This window comes from Aethalodelphis obliquidens, unplaced genomic scaffold, assembly GCF_003676395.1.
Source record: "Aethalodelphis obliquidens isolate GAN/ISIS:26980383/991018 unplaced genomic scaffold, ASM367639v1 scaffold7, whole genome shotgun sequence".
Lineage (NCBI taxonomy): Eukaryota > Metazoa > Chordata > Mammalia > Artiodactyla > Delphinidae > Aethalodelphis > Aethalodelphis obliquidens.
Genome location: NW_020837951.1, coordinates 20593642 through 20612083, shown reverse-complemented (window position 1 = coordinate 20612083; position 18442 = coordinate 20593642). Strand labels below are relative to the sequence as shown.

At 40.8% G+C, this 18442-nt stretch overlaps 1 protein-coding gene across 2 annotated transcripts in view; it reads right to left on the bottom strand.

The window, feature by feature from the left end:
• Window positions 1-235: 235 nt before the first annotated feature.
• The window catches only part of ZFP37 (ZFP37 zinc finger protein), a 45617-nt gene continuing 27410 nt past the window's right edge, over window positions 236-18442 (bottom strand). Inside the window, exons 1-4 of one of the 2 annotated variants that reach the window (XM_027105176.1) lie at window positions 14334-14553; window positions 10001-10127; window positions 9557-9691; window positions 236-2805 (exon numbers count right to left, since the gene is read on the bottom strand). In XM_027105176.1, coding sequence (XP_026960977.1) covers window positions 1295-2805; window positions 9557-9691; window positions 10001-10127; window positions 14334-14546 — 1986 coding nt within the window. In that variant the 5' untranslated portion in view covers window positions 14547-14553 and the 3' untranslated portion in view covers window positions 236-1294. Of the gene's footprint in view, window positions 2806-9556; window positions 9692-10000; window positions 10128-14333; window positions 14554-18442 lie in introns of those variants that run through there. The other variant, XM_027105177.1, reaches the window with a different exon arrangement.

Below are 18442 nucleotides of genomic sequence, written 5' to 3'. Positions count from 1 at the left end.
ACTCAGAAAGAGTGCAGTGATACATTAACAAGGTCTGCTATTGGGCAAGAACAGGAAGTAGTGCCATTTGCTGCAATATATTTGAAATCTCAGATTGAGGTATTTGTGTATAAGCACTTTGAATATGAGATAAAATGGAGTGATTGTGCAGAAAATCACTTTCATTCAGCTGCAATCACAGTTCATCTTCAGTCTTTAAAAATGTGATGAATAAAAGAAACACAGTGCTGAGTTATAGTTGTAATTCATTATTTTAATGAAAGAACATGTTTGATAGGAAAAGCCTTTGTGAATTCAATATCAAATTTAATACCATATCCTCATTCATGAATAAGCATAGAAACTCTTACTTTGTCAAATAACATCATGGAGTGGGTTCAGTGAAATTTTTCATTAGTACTGATTTATACATATTAAAAGGATTTTAATTGTGAAAATAATATATGTACATGATTTAAAAATGTAAAGAGTATACAATAAAAAGGAGGTCTCCGTCCCATCCCAGACCCCATTCCTGTAGTCCTGTGCCCAATGGCAACCGCTAAGTTTCTTTTGTATTTTTTCAAACCAATTTACTCACATATAAATATACATATATATACACAAATACATACATACATACACACAGACAGACAGAAAAACACACACACCCTTTTGTACACAAGTGGGAATAAACTATATACACAGTTGAGCAACCTGCTTTTTTCACTCAACAATATATCTTGGATAGCATTCCCTACCAGCACCTGTGTGTTCCCAGCTGATTTCTTTCATTTTCTCTTAATTTTGTGTTAACTTTTTTTTTTAACATAGATAATAACCCTTCTATAAAGTGTTCTGCTGACGCAGGTACTAGCAAAGACATTAAGAAAGAGCTGCATGATAGCATCAAAGATGAAATGCATACCAATGGTCACACACATTTATACATGGCAATAAACAGATACGCAAATTCAATTCTCACATGTGGTGTTTAAGTACACAACCCTCAAGCAACTCAGGAATTGTCAGAAAATGTAATTTGTTTCTCTAGTGCTCTGATTATTCAATTATTAACAATTTTAAAAGCTTTATATTCAATCTGAATATATAGATCATTTAAAATATTTTTAAAACAATATTTTATATAAAAGGTTTAAACTCTCCATCCATTTCTTCCATGTGGTGATTCATTTTCAAATTCTCTCATGTGTAATGAGGTGTAACTTCTTGTTAAAAGCTTTCTAACATTCTTTAAAGTTAGAATACTTCTAAGGTTAAATAAAACCTTTAGTTCAGATTTCCCACACTAATTTCACCCATGAGATTTCTCTTCTGAATGAGTTTTCATATGTTTAGTAAGGGATGCATTTTGTTTGAAGGCTTTTCCACATTTATTACATTCATAAGGTTTCTCTCCAGTGTGGGATCTCTGATGTATAACAAGTTGTGACTTTGCATTGAACGCTTTTCCACATTCATTACATTCATAGGGTTTCTCCCCAGTATGAGTTCTCTGATGTACAATGAGGTGTGACTTTTGGGTAAAGGCTTTCCCACATTCATTACACTCATAGGGCTTCTCCCCAGTGTGAACTCTCTGATGTTGAGTAAGACCTTCAATTTGCTTGAAAGCCTTCCCACATTGATTGCATTCAAAAGGACTTTCACCGGTATGAGTTCTCATATGGTAAGTAAGAGATGAGCTATGTCCAAAGGCTTTTCCACATTCATTACATTTATAGGGTTTCTCTTTAGTATGAGTTCTTTGATGTATAATGAGGTGTGACTTCTTGCTGAAAGCTTTCCCACATTCACTACATTGAAAGGGTTTCTCACCTGTATGAATTCTCATATGTTTAGTAAGGGATGAGCTATACTTAAAGGCTTTTCCACATTCATTACATTCGTATGGTATTTCACCTGTATGAGTTCTCACATGTTCTGTAAGAGATGAGTTATACCTAAAGGACTTTCCACATTCCTTACATTCATAGGGCTTCTCACCTGTGTGAGATCTCACATGTTGAATAAGGTTTGAGCTATGTCTGAAGGTTTTCCCACATTCAGTACATTCATAGGGCTTTTCACCAGTATGAACTCTCAGATGGTCAGTGAGGGCATGTTTATGACCATGGGCTTTGCCACACTGAATACACTCATATGGTTTTTCTCCAGTGTGAGTTCTCTGGTGTACAACAAGGTGTGATTTTTGGCTAAAGGCTATCCCACATTCATTACATTCATATGGTTTCTCACCTGTATGAATTCTCTGATGGTCAACGAGTCCTTGTTTGTGGCTGAGAACCTTCCCACATTCATTACATTCATATGGTTTCACTTTATTCTGAGTTTTGTCACACTTAGTAGGAGATGAGCTATGGCTGGATGATTCCTTATGTTTTTCTCCAGTTTGAATTTTGTCCCGTTCAGTATGTTTCTTGCCAGTTTGAGTTTTGTCAGGCCTATTAGATGAGCTATGGTTGGGTAATTTCTCACATTTTTTTCCAGTTTGATTTTTGTCTTTCTTTGTATCAGATAAGCTATGGCTGAATGATTTCGTATGCTCTTTAGCTACATTGGGTTTCTTTTCTACATAATTTCTTACATGACCAGGTAAGTCTAAATTCTTTCCATGTGAATCAAATTTAAGAAGCTTTTTTTTTGAAGGAACATATTTTGTACTCACATTTTTTTTCCCCAATGAACTACATTCATAGCCCTTTTTCTTAGTCAGAGTTGTTTTCTTGAAAGCAACTTCCCCAAGGAGTTTGTTTTGAGATTCCTGGTGGTTCTCTAGCTGGTCATCATCTTGCTGGACTTCTTCTAAAGTGGAATTCAATGAGACATTCTTGTGAATCTTTGCACTCTCATATTTTGGAATACAACTTATAAAGAAATGCCTTGTTGTGGGGCTGAATCTTTATTCAAGCCTAGTATCCTAAAGTGAATGAAATATCAAGTGCAAATGTCCCTGTCTTTTTGGACTGGAGAGGCAAAGTGCTGTAGTAAAAACAGGAAAAGAAAATTGACAATAGTGATTAGAAAAGGCTTTGGCTGTTTATAAATATGACCTTGCAACCTGGGATAAAAGATGAAATAAACACAAGGAGCAGTGAATAAAAAACAGATGAAGATAAAAGCTTGTAATTGTTGTTGACACTTTTTGAATTCTCTCCTCAGCCCAAGCTGCCCAGATTTAATAACTGCCAATCCACCAATAGTATTTGGTTCTTACAGCCCATCTATATTCATCCAACTCTCCATAGTCACGGTTGGAGACAGCTGGCTCAAGCCAAGATGTCCAATAAGAGTATGTCTTCTAAAAACTTAGACCCTATTTAGTCTCCACTGGGTGCTAAATTTAAAAATGATATAAGACAAGCACTACAAAGCCACATTTTCCCTATGTAAACAGAAAGTTCATCAGTACAAAGAATAAAGCATACATCCACAGAAAAGCAGAGATGTAAGATCATGTGTCCTCAAAGAGACCATTTGCATAATCCCAGTTCCTAATGGCTTCCCAGTACTGGTTCTAGTCCCCAGCTGAAGTATCACCCCTTAGGTTACAAGAAGCCTTATAATAAATTCCTCCATTTACTTAGGATAGCTCAAGTAAAATTTTGTTATTGCTCCCCAAAGAGCCAAAATAAGAGAAAATAAGGTAAGTCCATCAAAGAGTACTGAACAGCATATAGATGACTGAGGGATTAAGCAGGAAAGGATGTTCCACTGCTACCACCCATGATTAATATAATAATGCAATTCCTGTAGTAAGAAACATCCCACAGTTTCTATGAGTTACCTGATGTTTTTACCATATTATAAAGTTTGATATTGGCAAATAAACTTTACACCATTTGGATTTACAGTGTACACACACACTTGTTTTCCAATAGTTTGCTATGGAGCACACCTTCCTGTCAGGTCACTCTAATTGCCAATTACAAATTTTAAGCTAATTCCTAACTCTAAGTGATTGCTCACATTCTTTCCTCCATACATTATACAATTATACATTTTGAGATATCTTCTCAATCTATGCTTCCCTTCTCTGAGACCACCACCCACACTGACAGATGTAGGCAGCCATGTTTGTAGTATATGATCTAACTTCTCCTTGAAAACAATTGATCAGACAGTGGTAAACACCAGGCTCCAGCTATTCAACAATTCTCCTAAGAACTTAGAATTGAAACTTGAAGACTTCTGTTAGCTAGATATGGATGTTACATATGTAAAAACCAAACAATTTAGAAGCTAGGACTACCATTTTGGGGGTGGCCTTTTTCAGCTATGGACATGGAAAAACAGAAAAAGCTTCAGGATAGGAATCAAAGAGACTCAAAGAGAGAAGCAGATATAAGAGTCCCCATGACCTCAGAAAGAAAGAGATAAAAAGTGAATAGTTGTTTTACTAGTAAAAGAACATTACATGGATAAAGTGAAAACTGAGTTCAAACAGAAAAGAGTTATGGTGTTTGAATATACAGCCAGGAAATACTATTACTTTTATGGAGAACTTGTAAGAGATTAGTTCCCATGGAGTAGATCAATTTTTATAAGTATACATAAAGTAGTGTTATAGTAGGAAGAATTGGAGTTGCCAGCTGCTTTTTCATTTAGGAAATTTTAAGCGATGCAAGCATCCTGAGAGAAAGAGTATAACAAGAACTTTTTTTTGTTTTTTTGGCGGTACACGGGCCTCTCACTGTTGTGGCCTCTCCCGTTGCGGAGCACAGGCTCCGGACGCACAGGCTCAGCGGCCATGGTTCACGGGCCCAGCCGCTCCACGGCATGTGGGATCTTCCCGGACCGGGGCACGAACCCGCATCCCCTGCATCGGCAGGCGGACTCTCAACCACTGCACCACCAGGGAAGCCCAACAAGAGCTTTTATGTAGCATGACAGGGCTGCATCTTCCAATGTCCAAGGATGCTGGGGAGGATGGAGGCAAATCTCCTTCTGGGAAGAAAGGGATCAAAACTCAAACCTTTCCCCTTGAGGTGTAACATTATAAGAATCTCTTATTATGATGATTTGGGCTGGTCCCAACTGACATTGGCCAGCTGGAAAAGATATAAAGCACCACAAGAGAAATTCACCATGAGGGAGGGGAGGAGGCTCTGAACTAGTGAACTGGTATAATAATAGGGTAATACTAGGGGAGAGCTGGGTCTGGCAGAGCATGTAATTAAGGCTATAAGCTTGTCCTGAATCTGAGACAGTAACTAAGACATGAATTTTAAGCTAAAATGACTGTAACTTCAGAAACTGAAGCATGGAGCTCATTAGACCCAGCAAATCATTGGAGGTAACAGAATAGTCCTTCCTTGAAGAAACTTCAAGGATGATAGAAGAACCTGAGCCAAGAATAGAGTCACTGTAGCAATGACAAAAATGTATGTATTAAATGACTCAGGATTATTTTTTAGTTGTAACACCAAGTATCAGCGAGAAAAGTGAAGACAGCTAAAACTGGAGCCACTAATGCATGGATCAAAAATTCTATGAAGGACTTCTCTGGTGGCTCAGTGGTTGAGAATCCGCCTGCCAATGCAGGGGACACGGGTTTGAGCCCTGGTCCAGGAAGATCCCACATGCCGTGGAACAACTAAGCCCGTGCACCGCAACTACTGAGTCTGCGCTCTAGAGCCCGTGAGCCACAACTACTGAGCCATCATGCCACAACTACTGAAGCCCGGGAGCCTAGAGCCTGTGCTCTGCAACAAGAGAAGCCACTGCGATGAGAAACCTGCACACAGCAATGAAGAGTAGCCCCTGCTCACCGCAACTAGAGAAAGCCTGCGCACAGCAACGAAGACACAACGCAGCCAAAAATAAATAAATAGAATAAAATAAACAAAAACAAACAAACAAAGAAAACTCTATGAAGTCTCTTCATTTGTCATTTGAAGGACTGGTCCCTCTGGTCTTGGGAAATTCATGGAGTCTTGAAAAATTCAATGTTAGAAGAAACTTAAAAAGATATTGTGGACATTCTGCTAATTTGGGGACTGAAGTGATATGTAATAACTGAATATTTTAATGTTTGGTAGCAACATCTAAGATGAATTTTTTAAGGGGGGGGACTTAATAAGCTACCTAAGAATTGGAGCAATTTAGGTATGGGACAATATGAATATAATTTGGGTGATGTCAGTCAGAACTGAAGGGGGAAAAAGAATCAGGAACTGAGGAAAGAATAGTAAGAGGGAATGCAGAGAGCAAGGATTCATGGGAACTCCATGGCAGACAGGCCTAAAATCTGACCCTGATAAAAACAAGGAAGGTGGAAGGAAGCTCTAATTTAGAAAGAAAGATAAAGCTTTCAATTTCTGACCATCTGAGAATAAGCTATCCTGTAAGGAGGTAAAATATAAGACAAAGGAATTGAAGATTTATCTGGACAAGATAAATTTATCTTGGAAGTTACCAGTATAGAATAAATAGCTTGTATTTACACAATAGATTATTCCTTTGAGGAAAACAGAATTTAAAAAAAGAATAGATAGTAGAAGACAAAACCTTAGGGACACTTCAAAGTGAGAAAGAAGAGAATCTGGTGAAAAAACTGGTAAAGGAACACTTAAACGATAAAATAGATTCAAGTGGTATAATTCAAGCTAGGTGGGCAAGAATTTCAGGCTGATCAAAACTATTAAAATATGCACTGGAAGGTTACCACTGCTGACTTTAAAGTCAGAAATTGCTAGAGGCATGGATCCTATGGAATTTGACTGCAAGGCTTAGGGAGAAAATGGAAATAATGCTGGTGGTGTAGACCACAAATCTAGAGCATTTCACAGTGAAAGGGGGGAAATGGAAAGTAATGAGGGGCAGGAGGATTACACCAAGAGATCTGGATAGAGGACAGATTTAAGAATGCCTGAATCTCTAAGGAGAGAAATTTGATACTATGGGGTCTAAGAGTGTGGGTGGATGAAGGGAGAAAAGCTGAGGATATTAGGAAAAGGGAGGATAATTTTAAAAAGCATTGCTTTAGAGAGGTAAGCAGGAATGGGATTACTTAAGAAAACAGCTAAAAGGGTTCACTGCTCTTTCTCAAAACTGAGCAACAGAGAGGATGGATGAGGAAAGATGGCTATATGGAAGGGTCAGTTAGGCATTTGATGGTCTGGTATCCAAGGTTTAGAGCCCTGTTTTTCACCTTTTTTCCTACCACAACCCGAGTGGTATGGCAGACTGTATTATTGTTCCCTGTGGATTACACCTCCCAGCCCCACTGTATGGCCATTTGAATCCTCCCTGTGAAAGAAGTATAGTTCCTACCCAGTTGAACTCGGGAGTGACCAGGTGATCTGCTCTGACTAATGAACCAATAAAATGTAAGCAGAAAGAGATATCTACCACATCCAATCAGTGATTTTAAGTCATCATATGGTTCCACTCCCTCTTCATTGCCTCTGTAATGAGACCAGAATTGGCCAAATAGGGACTGCTCTTTCAGTGTAGGTCACAAGACAATGTGGAAAAGGGCTGCAGCTTGAGCAAGAAACAAATCTTTTTTTTTTGTTTTTTTTGTTGTTGTTTGTTTGTTTTGCGGCACACGGGCCTCTCACCGCTGTGGCCTCTTCCGCCGTGGAGCACAGGCTCCGGACGCGCAGGCTCAGCGGCCATGGCTGACGGGCCCAGCCGCTCCGCGGCATGTGGGATCCTCCCAGACCGGGGCACGAACCCGTGTCCCCTGCATCAGCAGGTGGACCCCCAACCACTGTGCCACCAGGGAAGCCCCAAATCTTTCTTTTTGTAGGCCACTAAGATTTTGGGGTCTTTCTTTAATGGGACGTAACTTAGACTAAGCTGACTGATACAAATGGTATAAGCAAATCCCCATAAGTCACACTGGCGCCCAACTACAGTGAATCTCCTATGAGAACCTCTCATGTGGACAGGTTCACAGAAGGAAGAGATATTAGAATTTCCAAGGTTGGAGAATCTTTGTAGTTTGAACTCTTTTTCCCCCAGGAGATTTTGATATTTTTCTACTGCTACTTCCTAGGATCTATAAGACAAATTTAAGAATAAATTATTCGAAGAATTCCAAACCCATGCACCTATGGTCAATTAATCTATGACAAAGGAGGCAAGAATATACAATGGAGAAAAGACAGTTCTCTTCAATAAGTGGTACTGGGAAAACTAGACAGCTACATGTAAAAGAATGAAATTAGAACATTCTCTAACACCATACACAAAAATAAACTCAAAATGGATTAAAGACCTAAATATAAGATCAGATACTATAAAACTCCTAGAGGAAAACACAGGCAGAACAATCTTTGACATAAACTGCAGCAATATCTTTTGGGACCTTCTCCTAGAGTAATAGAAATAAAAGCAAAAATAAACAAATGGGACCAAATTAAACTTAAAAGCTTTTGCACAGCACAGGAAACCATAAACAAAATGAAAAGACAATCTACAGAATGGGAGAAAATATTTGCAAACTATGCAACCAACAAGGGATTAATCTCCAAAATACAAAAATAGCTCATACAGCTCAATATCAAAAAAAAAAAAGCAAAAAACAACCCAATCAAAAAATGGGCCAAAGATCTAAACAGACATTTCTCCAAAGAATACATACAGATGGCCAACAGGCACATGAAAAGATGCTCAACACCACTAATTATTAGAGAAATTCAAATCAAAACCACAATGAGGTATCACCTCACACCAGTCAGAATGGCCATCAAAAAGTCTACAAATAATAAATGCTGGAGACGATGTGGAGAAAAAGGAACCCTCCAATACTGTTAGTGGGAATGTAAATTGGTACAGCCACTATGGAAGACAGTATGGAGGTTTCTTAAAAAACTAAGAATAGAGCTACCACATGATCCTGCAATCCCACTCCTGGGCATATATCTAGAGAAAACCATAATTTGAAAATATATGCACCCCAATGTTCATTGCAGCACTATTTACAATAGCCAAGACATGGAAGCAACCTAAATGTCCATCAACAGATAAATGGATAAAGAAGATGTGATATATTTATACAATGGAATATTACTCAGCCATAAAAAAGAATGAAATAATGCCATTTGCAGCAACATGGATGGACCTAGAGATTATCACACTAAGTGAAGTAAACCAGACAGAGAAAGACAAATATCATACGATATCGCTTATATGTGGAATCTAAAAAAAAAATGATACAAATGAACTGTACAAAACAGAAGCAGACCTACAGACATAGAAAACAAACTTATGGTTACCAAAGGGGAAAGATGGGAGGAAGGGATAATTTAGGAATTTGGGATTAACATATACACACTACTGTATATAAAACAGAAAACCAACAAGGACCTATTGTATAGCACAGGGAAATATACTCAATGTTTTGCAATAGCCTATAAGGGAAAAGAATCTTAAAAAATATATGTATGTATAACTGAATCACTTTGCTGTACGCCTCAAACTAACACAATATTGTATATCAACTATACTTCAATAAAAATAAAAAAATATATTTTTAAATTAATAAATAATAAAAATGTGAAAAAAAAAGAATTCCAAAGTTACCACCAAGAAACTAGGAACTTACTTCCATTGGCTCCTATTCCCTTGGGTCTTGCTATTTCACTCAGACCACCTTGTCTGGGTCTTTTCCCCTTCCCCAGCCATGGCTCTTCTCCTTTTCCCAACTTGGATATCATGTCTGGTTTGAGAGCTTGATATCCTATTCATGAGAAAAGATAGAAATTGAGTGTTAGAACAACAAACATTCCAGAAATCAAGCCCCACCATTTAAGCTTCAGAGCTTTTAAAGGATAAAAGAACACACGGCTTCTGAAATTTCACAGTGCAGATGTCCATGTACCCCATCTGAGTAGATCCTCCATTTTCAAGGCAGAGGAGCACAAGTATTCTGGCTAGTACCCAAAAGGGATTAAAACTCTTTGATTCATAAAAATTAAGGATAAACTTATCCAAGGGCTTCAGAGAGAAGGCATCACAGTAGGCACACTTTGAATTACTTTGTCCTTACCCATTGAGGCTAGGTTGCTGTAATTCTCCAGCATCACATCCTTGTACAGGCTCTTTTGAGCAGGATCTAGTTGCTCCCATTCCTTCTTGGTAAAGGCCATAGTCACATCTTTGAATGTTACCGATCCCTGTAATAGCACATTCCTAGTTCAGTCCAATGTTATCCACATCAGTGAAAGATGCAGACAAGATAATAATGACTTTCTCTTACCTTGACCATTCACTGATGATCATAATGTTATACACGGGGCTTATTTTTTTACCCAATTTTGCATTTTTGTTTTTGAGAGACAAAAATCATATTAAGAAATGTCCCTATAATGGACTCAATGTTTGTGTCCCCCCAATTCATTGTTGAAACCTTGCCCTCCAATGTGATGATATTAGGAGATAGGGCCTTTGGGAGATAATTAGGATTCAATGAGATCATAAGAGGGGAGACTTCATGAATGGGATCAGTGCCCTTATAAGAGTCATGAGAGAGCTTGCTTCCTGTCTCTGCTCTTTCTGCCAAGTAAGGATCCAACAAGAAGTCTGAAACCTGGAAGAGGGCTGTCGCCAGATCCCGACCCGATGTCGGACTTCTAGCCTCCAGAACTGTCAGAAGCAAATTTCTGTTGTTTATAAGCCACTTAGTCTACGGTACTTTGAAAAAAAATCCTATGATTATCAGAGAGAAAGACAATTACAACAAACAAACAAACCAGAATCAGTCTTCATCTTTTCTTCTGTAACTAAAGACTACGGAGGAGTGTTTATAGAGTTCTGAGGTAGAAGAATCGAGACCCTTGGTTTTTATGACCAGTCAAAAAATCATTTATGTTTGGAAGCAAAAGTAAGGTATTTTAGGCATGTAAGGATGCAGAAAGTATATTACCTATGTACTTTAGAAATAAAGAGAAGGAGGGAGGGAGAAACTGGGAATGTGGTAGGAAGAGGAGAGACAGGAGGAGAAGAAGAGGAGGAATGATTTTTAAAAGAAGGAAAATTGGATCAGAATAAAGATTTCAAGATTGGGAAAGACTTGAGCATATACAAGAGAGAACTACGAATAATAAAACCAGTAAAATGTCTAGTTACATCCAAGTAACTTGATAACGATCTTGTGCAATTGTTATAAAAGTAACCTTAAAATCAAGAGGCATGATGTAAGAAAAATAAGCAGGCATATAACTGGTTGGGGACAGGGGAGAAATTAAAGCATGTTAAACTTCTCCTCTTATTAGGCAGCTACTGGAGAATTCTGAAACTGATAAGTATACATTCAAACATGTCTGTTTAACATTTAAAGATCACCCCTGACCGCCATAAGCCAATAAATTAGCTGCATGTGTCACCAATCTCTGACCTCACAAACGTCGTCACTGATTCCTATAACTCCCGTCATTAATTGTCACTGGCCTCCCAATCACTGAGCCAGCATGGCCCTTCCTAATCACTAAGCCTATAATTCCAAAATTACTGATCCCAACAAACTCCCAATCACTAACAGCAACAGATCTCCCCAGTCACTTGCCGCACAAACACTCTGATTACATATTCCCACAGGTTCCTCAACTATTGATACCAGTGGAACATATCAATCTCCATCTCTGATATCACCCCAAATCCTATCAATCTCCAGTCACTGACGCCAACAGAACTCTCAAACAGTGCCTTTTACAGAAACTCTAATCACTGCCAGTAAACTTCACTACACGCTCACCCTCTTTAGCCATTCCCTTTGCCTGCTTGCTTTAACCAAAACCTACCTGTCTCCTGAGGACTCTGTTCCCTTACAGTGATCCCCGTGGAGGTTGTTTGCCCACCTCCACCCCAACCCATGTACCTCAGGGCCTGAAAATGAAGTAAATTATACTTTCAACAGTTTTTCACTCATCCTTCAAAATCCCTAACTCGTTTAGAGTATCACCAGACTTTAACCCATTAATAGTCTGGTTCGATGATTCACTAGAAGGACTCACAGGGTTCAGCATATAGCTGTACTCATAGCTATGATTTAGCACAGCAAAAGAATTCAGTGCAAAATCAGCTGGAAAAAGCTGCATGAGGTGAAGTCCAGAGGAAGCCAGGAACAAGTTTCCAAGAGTCCTCTCCCAGTAGAGTCACACAGTACATACTTAATTCTTTCAGAAATGAGTTGTGCTAACACATGTGAAATGTTGTTTACCAAACGATGCTACTAACAAGGGCTTAATTTCTAAAATATACAAACAGCTCATAGAACTCAAAAAAAAAAAAAAAAAACCCAATAAAAAAATAGGCAGGGCTTCCCTGGTGGCGCAGTGGTTGAGAGTCCACCTGCCGATGCAGGGGACTCGGGTTCGTGCCCTGGTCCGGGAGGATCCCACGTGCCGCGGAGCGGCTGGGCCCGTGAGCCATGGCCGCTGGGCCTGCGCGTCCGGAGCCTGTGCTCCGCGGCGGGAGAGGCCACAGCGGTGAGAGGCCCGCGCACCGCAAAAAAAAAAAAAAAAATAGGCAGAAGACCTAAATGGACATTTCTCCAAAGAAGACATAAAGATGGCCAATAGGCAGATGAAAAAATGTTCAACGTTGCTAATTATTAGAGAAATGCAAATCAAAACTACAATGAGGTATTACCTCATACTGGTCAGACGACCATCATTAAAAAGTCTACAAATAATAAATTCTGGAGAGAGTGTGGAGAAAAGGGAACCCTCCTACACTATTGGTAGGAATGTAAATTGGTGCAGCCACTATGGAGAACAGTATGGAGGTTCCTTAAGAAACTAAAAATAGAGTTGTCATAGGATCCAGCAATCCCACTACTCTTGGGCATATATTCAAAAAAGATGAAAACTCTAATTCGAAAAGATACATGCACCCCTATGTTCACTGCAGCACTATTTACAATGGCCAAGACATGGAAACAGCCTAAATGTGTGTTGACAGATGAATGCATAAAGAAGATGTAGTGTATATATATATATATACACACACACATACAATGGAATACCACTCAACCATATAAAAGAATGAAATAATGCCATTTGCAGCAACATGGATGGACCTAGAGATTATCATACTAAGTGAAGTAAGTCAGACAAACACCATATGATATCACTTATATGTGGAATCTAAAATATGACACAAATGAACTTATTTACAAAACAGAAACAGACTCACAGACATTGAAAACAAACTTAGATTACCAAAGGGGAAAGGGGGTGAGGGAGGGATAAATTAGGAGTTTGGGATTCGCAGATACAAACTACTATATATAAAATAGATAAACAACAAGGTCCTACTGTATAGCACAGCGAATTATATTCAATGTCTTGTAATAAACCATAATGGAAAAGAATATGAAAAAGAATATATGTATATATATATATATTTTTCACTTTGCTGTACACCAGAAACTAACACAACATCGTAAATCAACTATACTTCAATTTAAAAAAATGTTGTTTACCAATGCTTGGTAAACAACATTTTTAGGGGTTGGTCAAATAGGCACTCTCTGCCTAGCATATGCAAAAGTCCCAGATTCCCAGAAGGAAATCAGACATTCAGCATAAACCACATTGTTTACATAGTTTAGGCACAGTGAGCCACTTTTAAAATTCCCGGGAATAGCGGGAACTCTCCTGAAATCTAAGTTCTCGGATGTTGGCCAAAGGTTAACCTTGCAATCAGACCTTTCTAAGGACAGCTGTTTCAGGTCTTTCATGTCAACTTTTCTGCACAGTCATCCTCCCTCATTCACTGACAACTTTAACACCAGATCCCTTTTCACCACAGCCCTGCACTATCTCTATATCGATGCAGAATAGCCTTTCAACATCCTGGCCTATTGTAAACCATCATCATCATCTCTTCGCTTTAACTACTGCAATAAGCTACTAACTGACCTCCCTGCACCTCTGCACGCAGCCCGGGACAATCCAGTCTAACTACCAAAGGCACCGTAATCGCTGGCTCCCCTAGACGTTCCCAGTTGCGACCCCCACAGACTCCCCAATCTTTGATACACCCCAAAGCCCCCATTTCTGATCCCCATGGCCTCCCAAACTCTGACTTTCCAGGAACCGCCACAGACCCCTCCCCTCCAACCACTGTCACCGTATATTCCTCAAACACTGATTTCCTCAAACTGCAGCAGTCACGGACTCCACAGACACCTCCCAAGCACTACTCCATCGATCCCTGAGTGTGCTAACACCATCCCCCCACCCCTGCAAGAGGCCCTCCAGTACCGACTCCAACTCCCGAATCACCTATCTTCACAGACTACAGTAACCCTCCAGTCACTGACGCCCGATTCGACCGCAGCTGACCACCAGACCACCCCTCCCCATCATCGCGCTCACCGCGGCGCTGCCTCCGGGCTCCGACACAGCCATCTCCGGGGTACACCCGGCCTGTCCCGCCGTCCCTACACTCCTCCTCCGGTCCGCGGTGTCTGGCTTTGTCAGGATCAGGGGGCAGGCGGAGGCCGACATGGCGGCCCCCCAGAGCGCGGCCTCTGCCAGTTCGGCAGCTGCGATGGCGCCGCCCCTGGGTATCCGCCCGGGCGCGGCCATCTTGACCGAGTCGCCGCCGTACAGTGGGGACCTGGCGCTCTCGGCGGGCTCAGAGGTGGGTGGCCCGGCTAGCTGAGATGGTCTCGCAGTGGTGAGGTGCAAGCGGGCAAAACCTGGCTCGCAGACTGCTCCCTGCAGAGTGCTTCACTGTGCCTGACAACCCACCCCCGGCGCTCAAAGGTTTCAACACTTGAGGACAGAATTTGGAGTTGCTTTTCCCAGTCAGTGCAGCCAGCTGCGGGGAAACCGGGAATCGCACTGCCTACCGCAGACTCCAGAAAGCTGGGATAATGAGAGAAATTGGAGGGAAAAAGCCCAGTAGGGCAGATGCCATTATTTTATAGAGAGAGAACGCTAATCTTTGAAATATATGTCTTTTCATTTATGGTATGAGAACAATGAGAAAACATGAAGCATCAGATTAAGTGAACACATCAATCCTCAGTGAGAACCAGTTTGATGGTGATGTTTCAGCCAAATAATCAAGCCCGAATAATCAAGCAATTGGAGTAGAAATAGTTTCTCAATGGGCCAGTTCATGTACAAACTTCGTTCATTTAACAGTTATTTGTTGAGCTTTTATACTATATGCAGACTAGGTTGCTTGGGTTTGCTAGGTAATGAGAAAACTGGAGATTCAGACACAGCCTTTGTTCACCCTTGTGGAATTTACAATGAGGCAGAGGGCTGGTAAAGTTATCACAAATATATTGTTCTTTTTTTCCAGAGCCAAACATACCCTGTTTTGCACCTTCAACTTATATGTGCTAAAAAAAACCCAAAATACAACGGAGTAAATTAGAAGATCTAATTGGCTTTATTAAACGATTCATCAATGGGGCAGCATCCTATTTAGCAAACAGAAAGGCCATCTGAGGAGTTGTACAAAATGGGGAGCTTTTAAAGGCAGAAAGGGGCTGGGACAGGGGAGTCAAAAACAAAACAAAGGATTATTTCAAGCAAGGTCACTTTCCTTTGAGGAAAAGGGGGGGGGGGTGTCCCCGGGCCCAGCAATGCTTTCCTAGTCTTCTGACATCAACTCTAGGGCTTAGCAAAGTATGTTGTAAATATTATGATGCATAGAATCCTAATATGGCCCCCATTAACTCTGCTCCCTAGCGTAATACCTTTGTGAGATCTCCTAACTTTCAATGCAAGAGGAACCTGTGGTTTGGTGGAATATTACTTCCATGATTAGATCCCAAATCAGTTGACTCTGAGTTGATAAAAATGGAGATAATCTTGGTGGGGCTGATTTAATTCGGTGAGCCCTTAAAAGTGGCTAGACCCTTCCAGAAGTCAGAAATTCCAAAATTCCAAATGTGAGAAGGCCTGTGGGAGGAACACATGGCACGGACCTGAGAGCAGCGGCTGAGGACTGAGAGTGCTTTTTGGTCTACCACTGGCAAGACAACATGGACCTCAGTTCCCCGACTGCAGAGCAAATGTTTCTGACAAAAACCTGAGGGAGTTTGGAAGGATATCTTTCTGTAGTGGAGCCCGAGATGAGGACACAATCACCCAACACCTTGATTTCAACTTTGTGTGCCCTTGAACAGAGCCCAGCCATACAATGCCCAGACTTCTGATGTCCTGAAACACTGATATAATAAATCTGTGTTGTTTTAATCCAGTAATTAGTGATAATTTGCTCTGCAGCAATAGAAAACTAAGGACTCAGCGAAAATTGAAGGATAATTGTGATTGAGATTCCTCTTCATCTACTGGAGACACAGCACCTCCCCTGTGTCCGTGACAGAGCATCTTTGAGCCTCACCTTCTGGGTGTGAGCAGTTGACGCCCATCCTCCTCAGATAAAGTCCTGACTTTGTCCTTACAGTACAGTCCAAAGAGGTCCATTACTTACATTAAAAAAAAATAGGAGCTTCCCTGGTGGTGCAGTGGTTGAGAGTCCGCCTGCCGCTGCAGGGGACACGGGTTCGTGCCCCGGTCCGGGAAGATCCCACATGCCGCGGAGTGGCTGGGTCTGTGAGCCATGGTCGCTGAGCCTGCGTGTCCGGAGCCTGCGCTCCGCAACGGGAGAGGCCACAACAGTGAGAGGCCCGTGTACCGCGAAAACAAAAACCCAAAAATTCTACTTTCTATCTGATCCCAGCTAGTTGTGAGAGAAGAGAGGCAGTCCAGTTTCTCCAGACTTTGCTTTAACAATATCAGTGTTTCCTCACCAATCCAAACAAGTTCCAACCTATCTATAAACAAAATGCTGTCTCTATTGTAACAGCTCTCCAAGCCCTTGATTCTAGTAATTAACTAATCATCCTCACATGGCCCTTAGGGGGCGGTATTCAGAGACAGAAGTGGGTGGAAAAGCATAGGAAAGGCAGGGTATGGATACTCCCTGCACTGAAGAGGAGGAAGGGAAGCAAGGAAGAGGGGAGAGAAATGAAGAAGATGAACAAGGTTGGTGAAAATAGGTCATGGAATGGTGACGAGGAACTTTCAATCTACCAGAGGAGTTCCATCATTTCTTGGCATGGCAGAGCCCGTCAGTTTCCAGGCTCAGGATAAATAGTGAAAGAGTGAATCTTCTTTTTCTTTTCCTTTTGGCCACACTGCGCTGCATGCTAGATCTTAGTTCCCTGACCAGGGATGGAAGCTGCGTCTCCTGCAGTGGAAGCGTGGAGTCTTAACCACTGGACCGCCACAGAAGTCCCCAAAGAGTGAATCTAACACTTGAATCCATTTTGTCAAGACGGTAAGGATCAGTGTGTGGGTTGTACACTTACATGTGAGTTTTTGTGTATGTGCAGACATTTTCAACTGAGTAAAACAATTGTCATATCAAAGAAAGCCCAGGAAATTGTCTCTGCTTTCCATGATCTCTACTACCTCTTCTGGTCTCATGAGATTCTACCATCTGCACAATTTTAGGTACCTGATTTAGAAACTCTGTTCCCTCCATTAGCCTGTAGTCTGGCTCTTGACTATAAAGACTTTCTTACAATAGTCTCTAGGAAATGTCCTACCAACGGACCTTGTGTGACACTTGTCCAGAAAAGTTAAGAGAACTGTGTGATCCCACCTATCAATGTTTTCTCATGCATGGATTCAATAATTCATTTTCCACCTGTAGATATCTATTGAACATCTATAATGTGCCAGGTACTAGGCCAGGTATTGTGGATACAATAATGGGAAAAATCTTGAAACGTGGGTCCCATTCAGGGAGCTTAGGATGCAGGGGAGGAAACGAGTATTATTCAAATGAGCACACACAAAATTAGGACTATGATAAGTGCTTCAAAAAAGATACATGGTGCCATGAGAGTATGGATTATAGACTTAGATTTATGTAAATTACCAGGAAGAAAGGACATTTCAGCTGACATTTGAAGGATGAACAAGAATTAACTATGACAGCATTACAGATTGAATAATTGCATGTGCAAAGCTTAGTGCCATCTCCCAAATCTAATCTTCACAAAGAAGAATCTGGAACCTTCCTTATCTCCCCTAGAGCCCTCCTGGGTCTCAAGAACCTCCTTTGCTCCATCCATTATTGGGTCCTCATTCTTCTCCTTTCTCTTTAAGGGACAGGTTCCCTTGGAGAAAAAGCCTATTTTCCATGTAAAGGACGTTGACTCTCATAGTTCGCGTTGCCAGGGCTCTTGCCTGGCAGCCCATCCCACATCATCCACGTATATCGTTCTATATTATTCAGAGACTGCAGAAGGGCCATGCCGTGCAAGTGGACAACTTTATGGATAGGCACAATACGTCAAGGCACAATACGTCAAATCAGTGAGACACAAAGCTCCATATAATGTCCAAGGAATTGCTTTCCAGAAAGACATGAGTTCAGATTTTTAGGTTGGTTGGTTATAAAGATTGCACATGATGGAAATATTCTGTGTCTTGTGGGTGAAGTGGTGGTA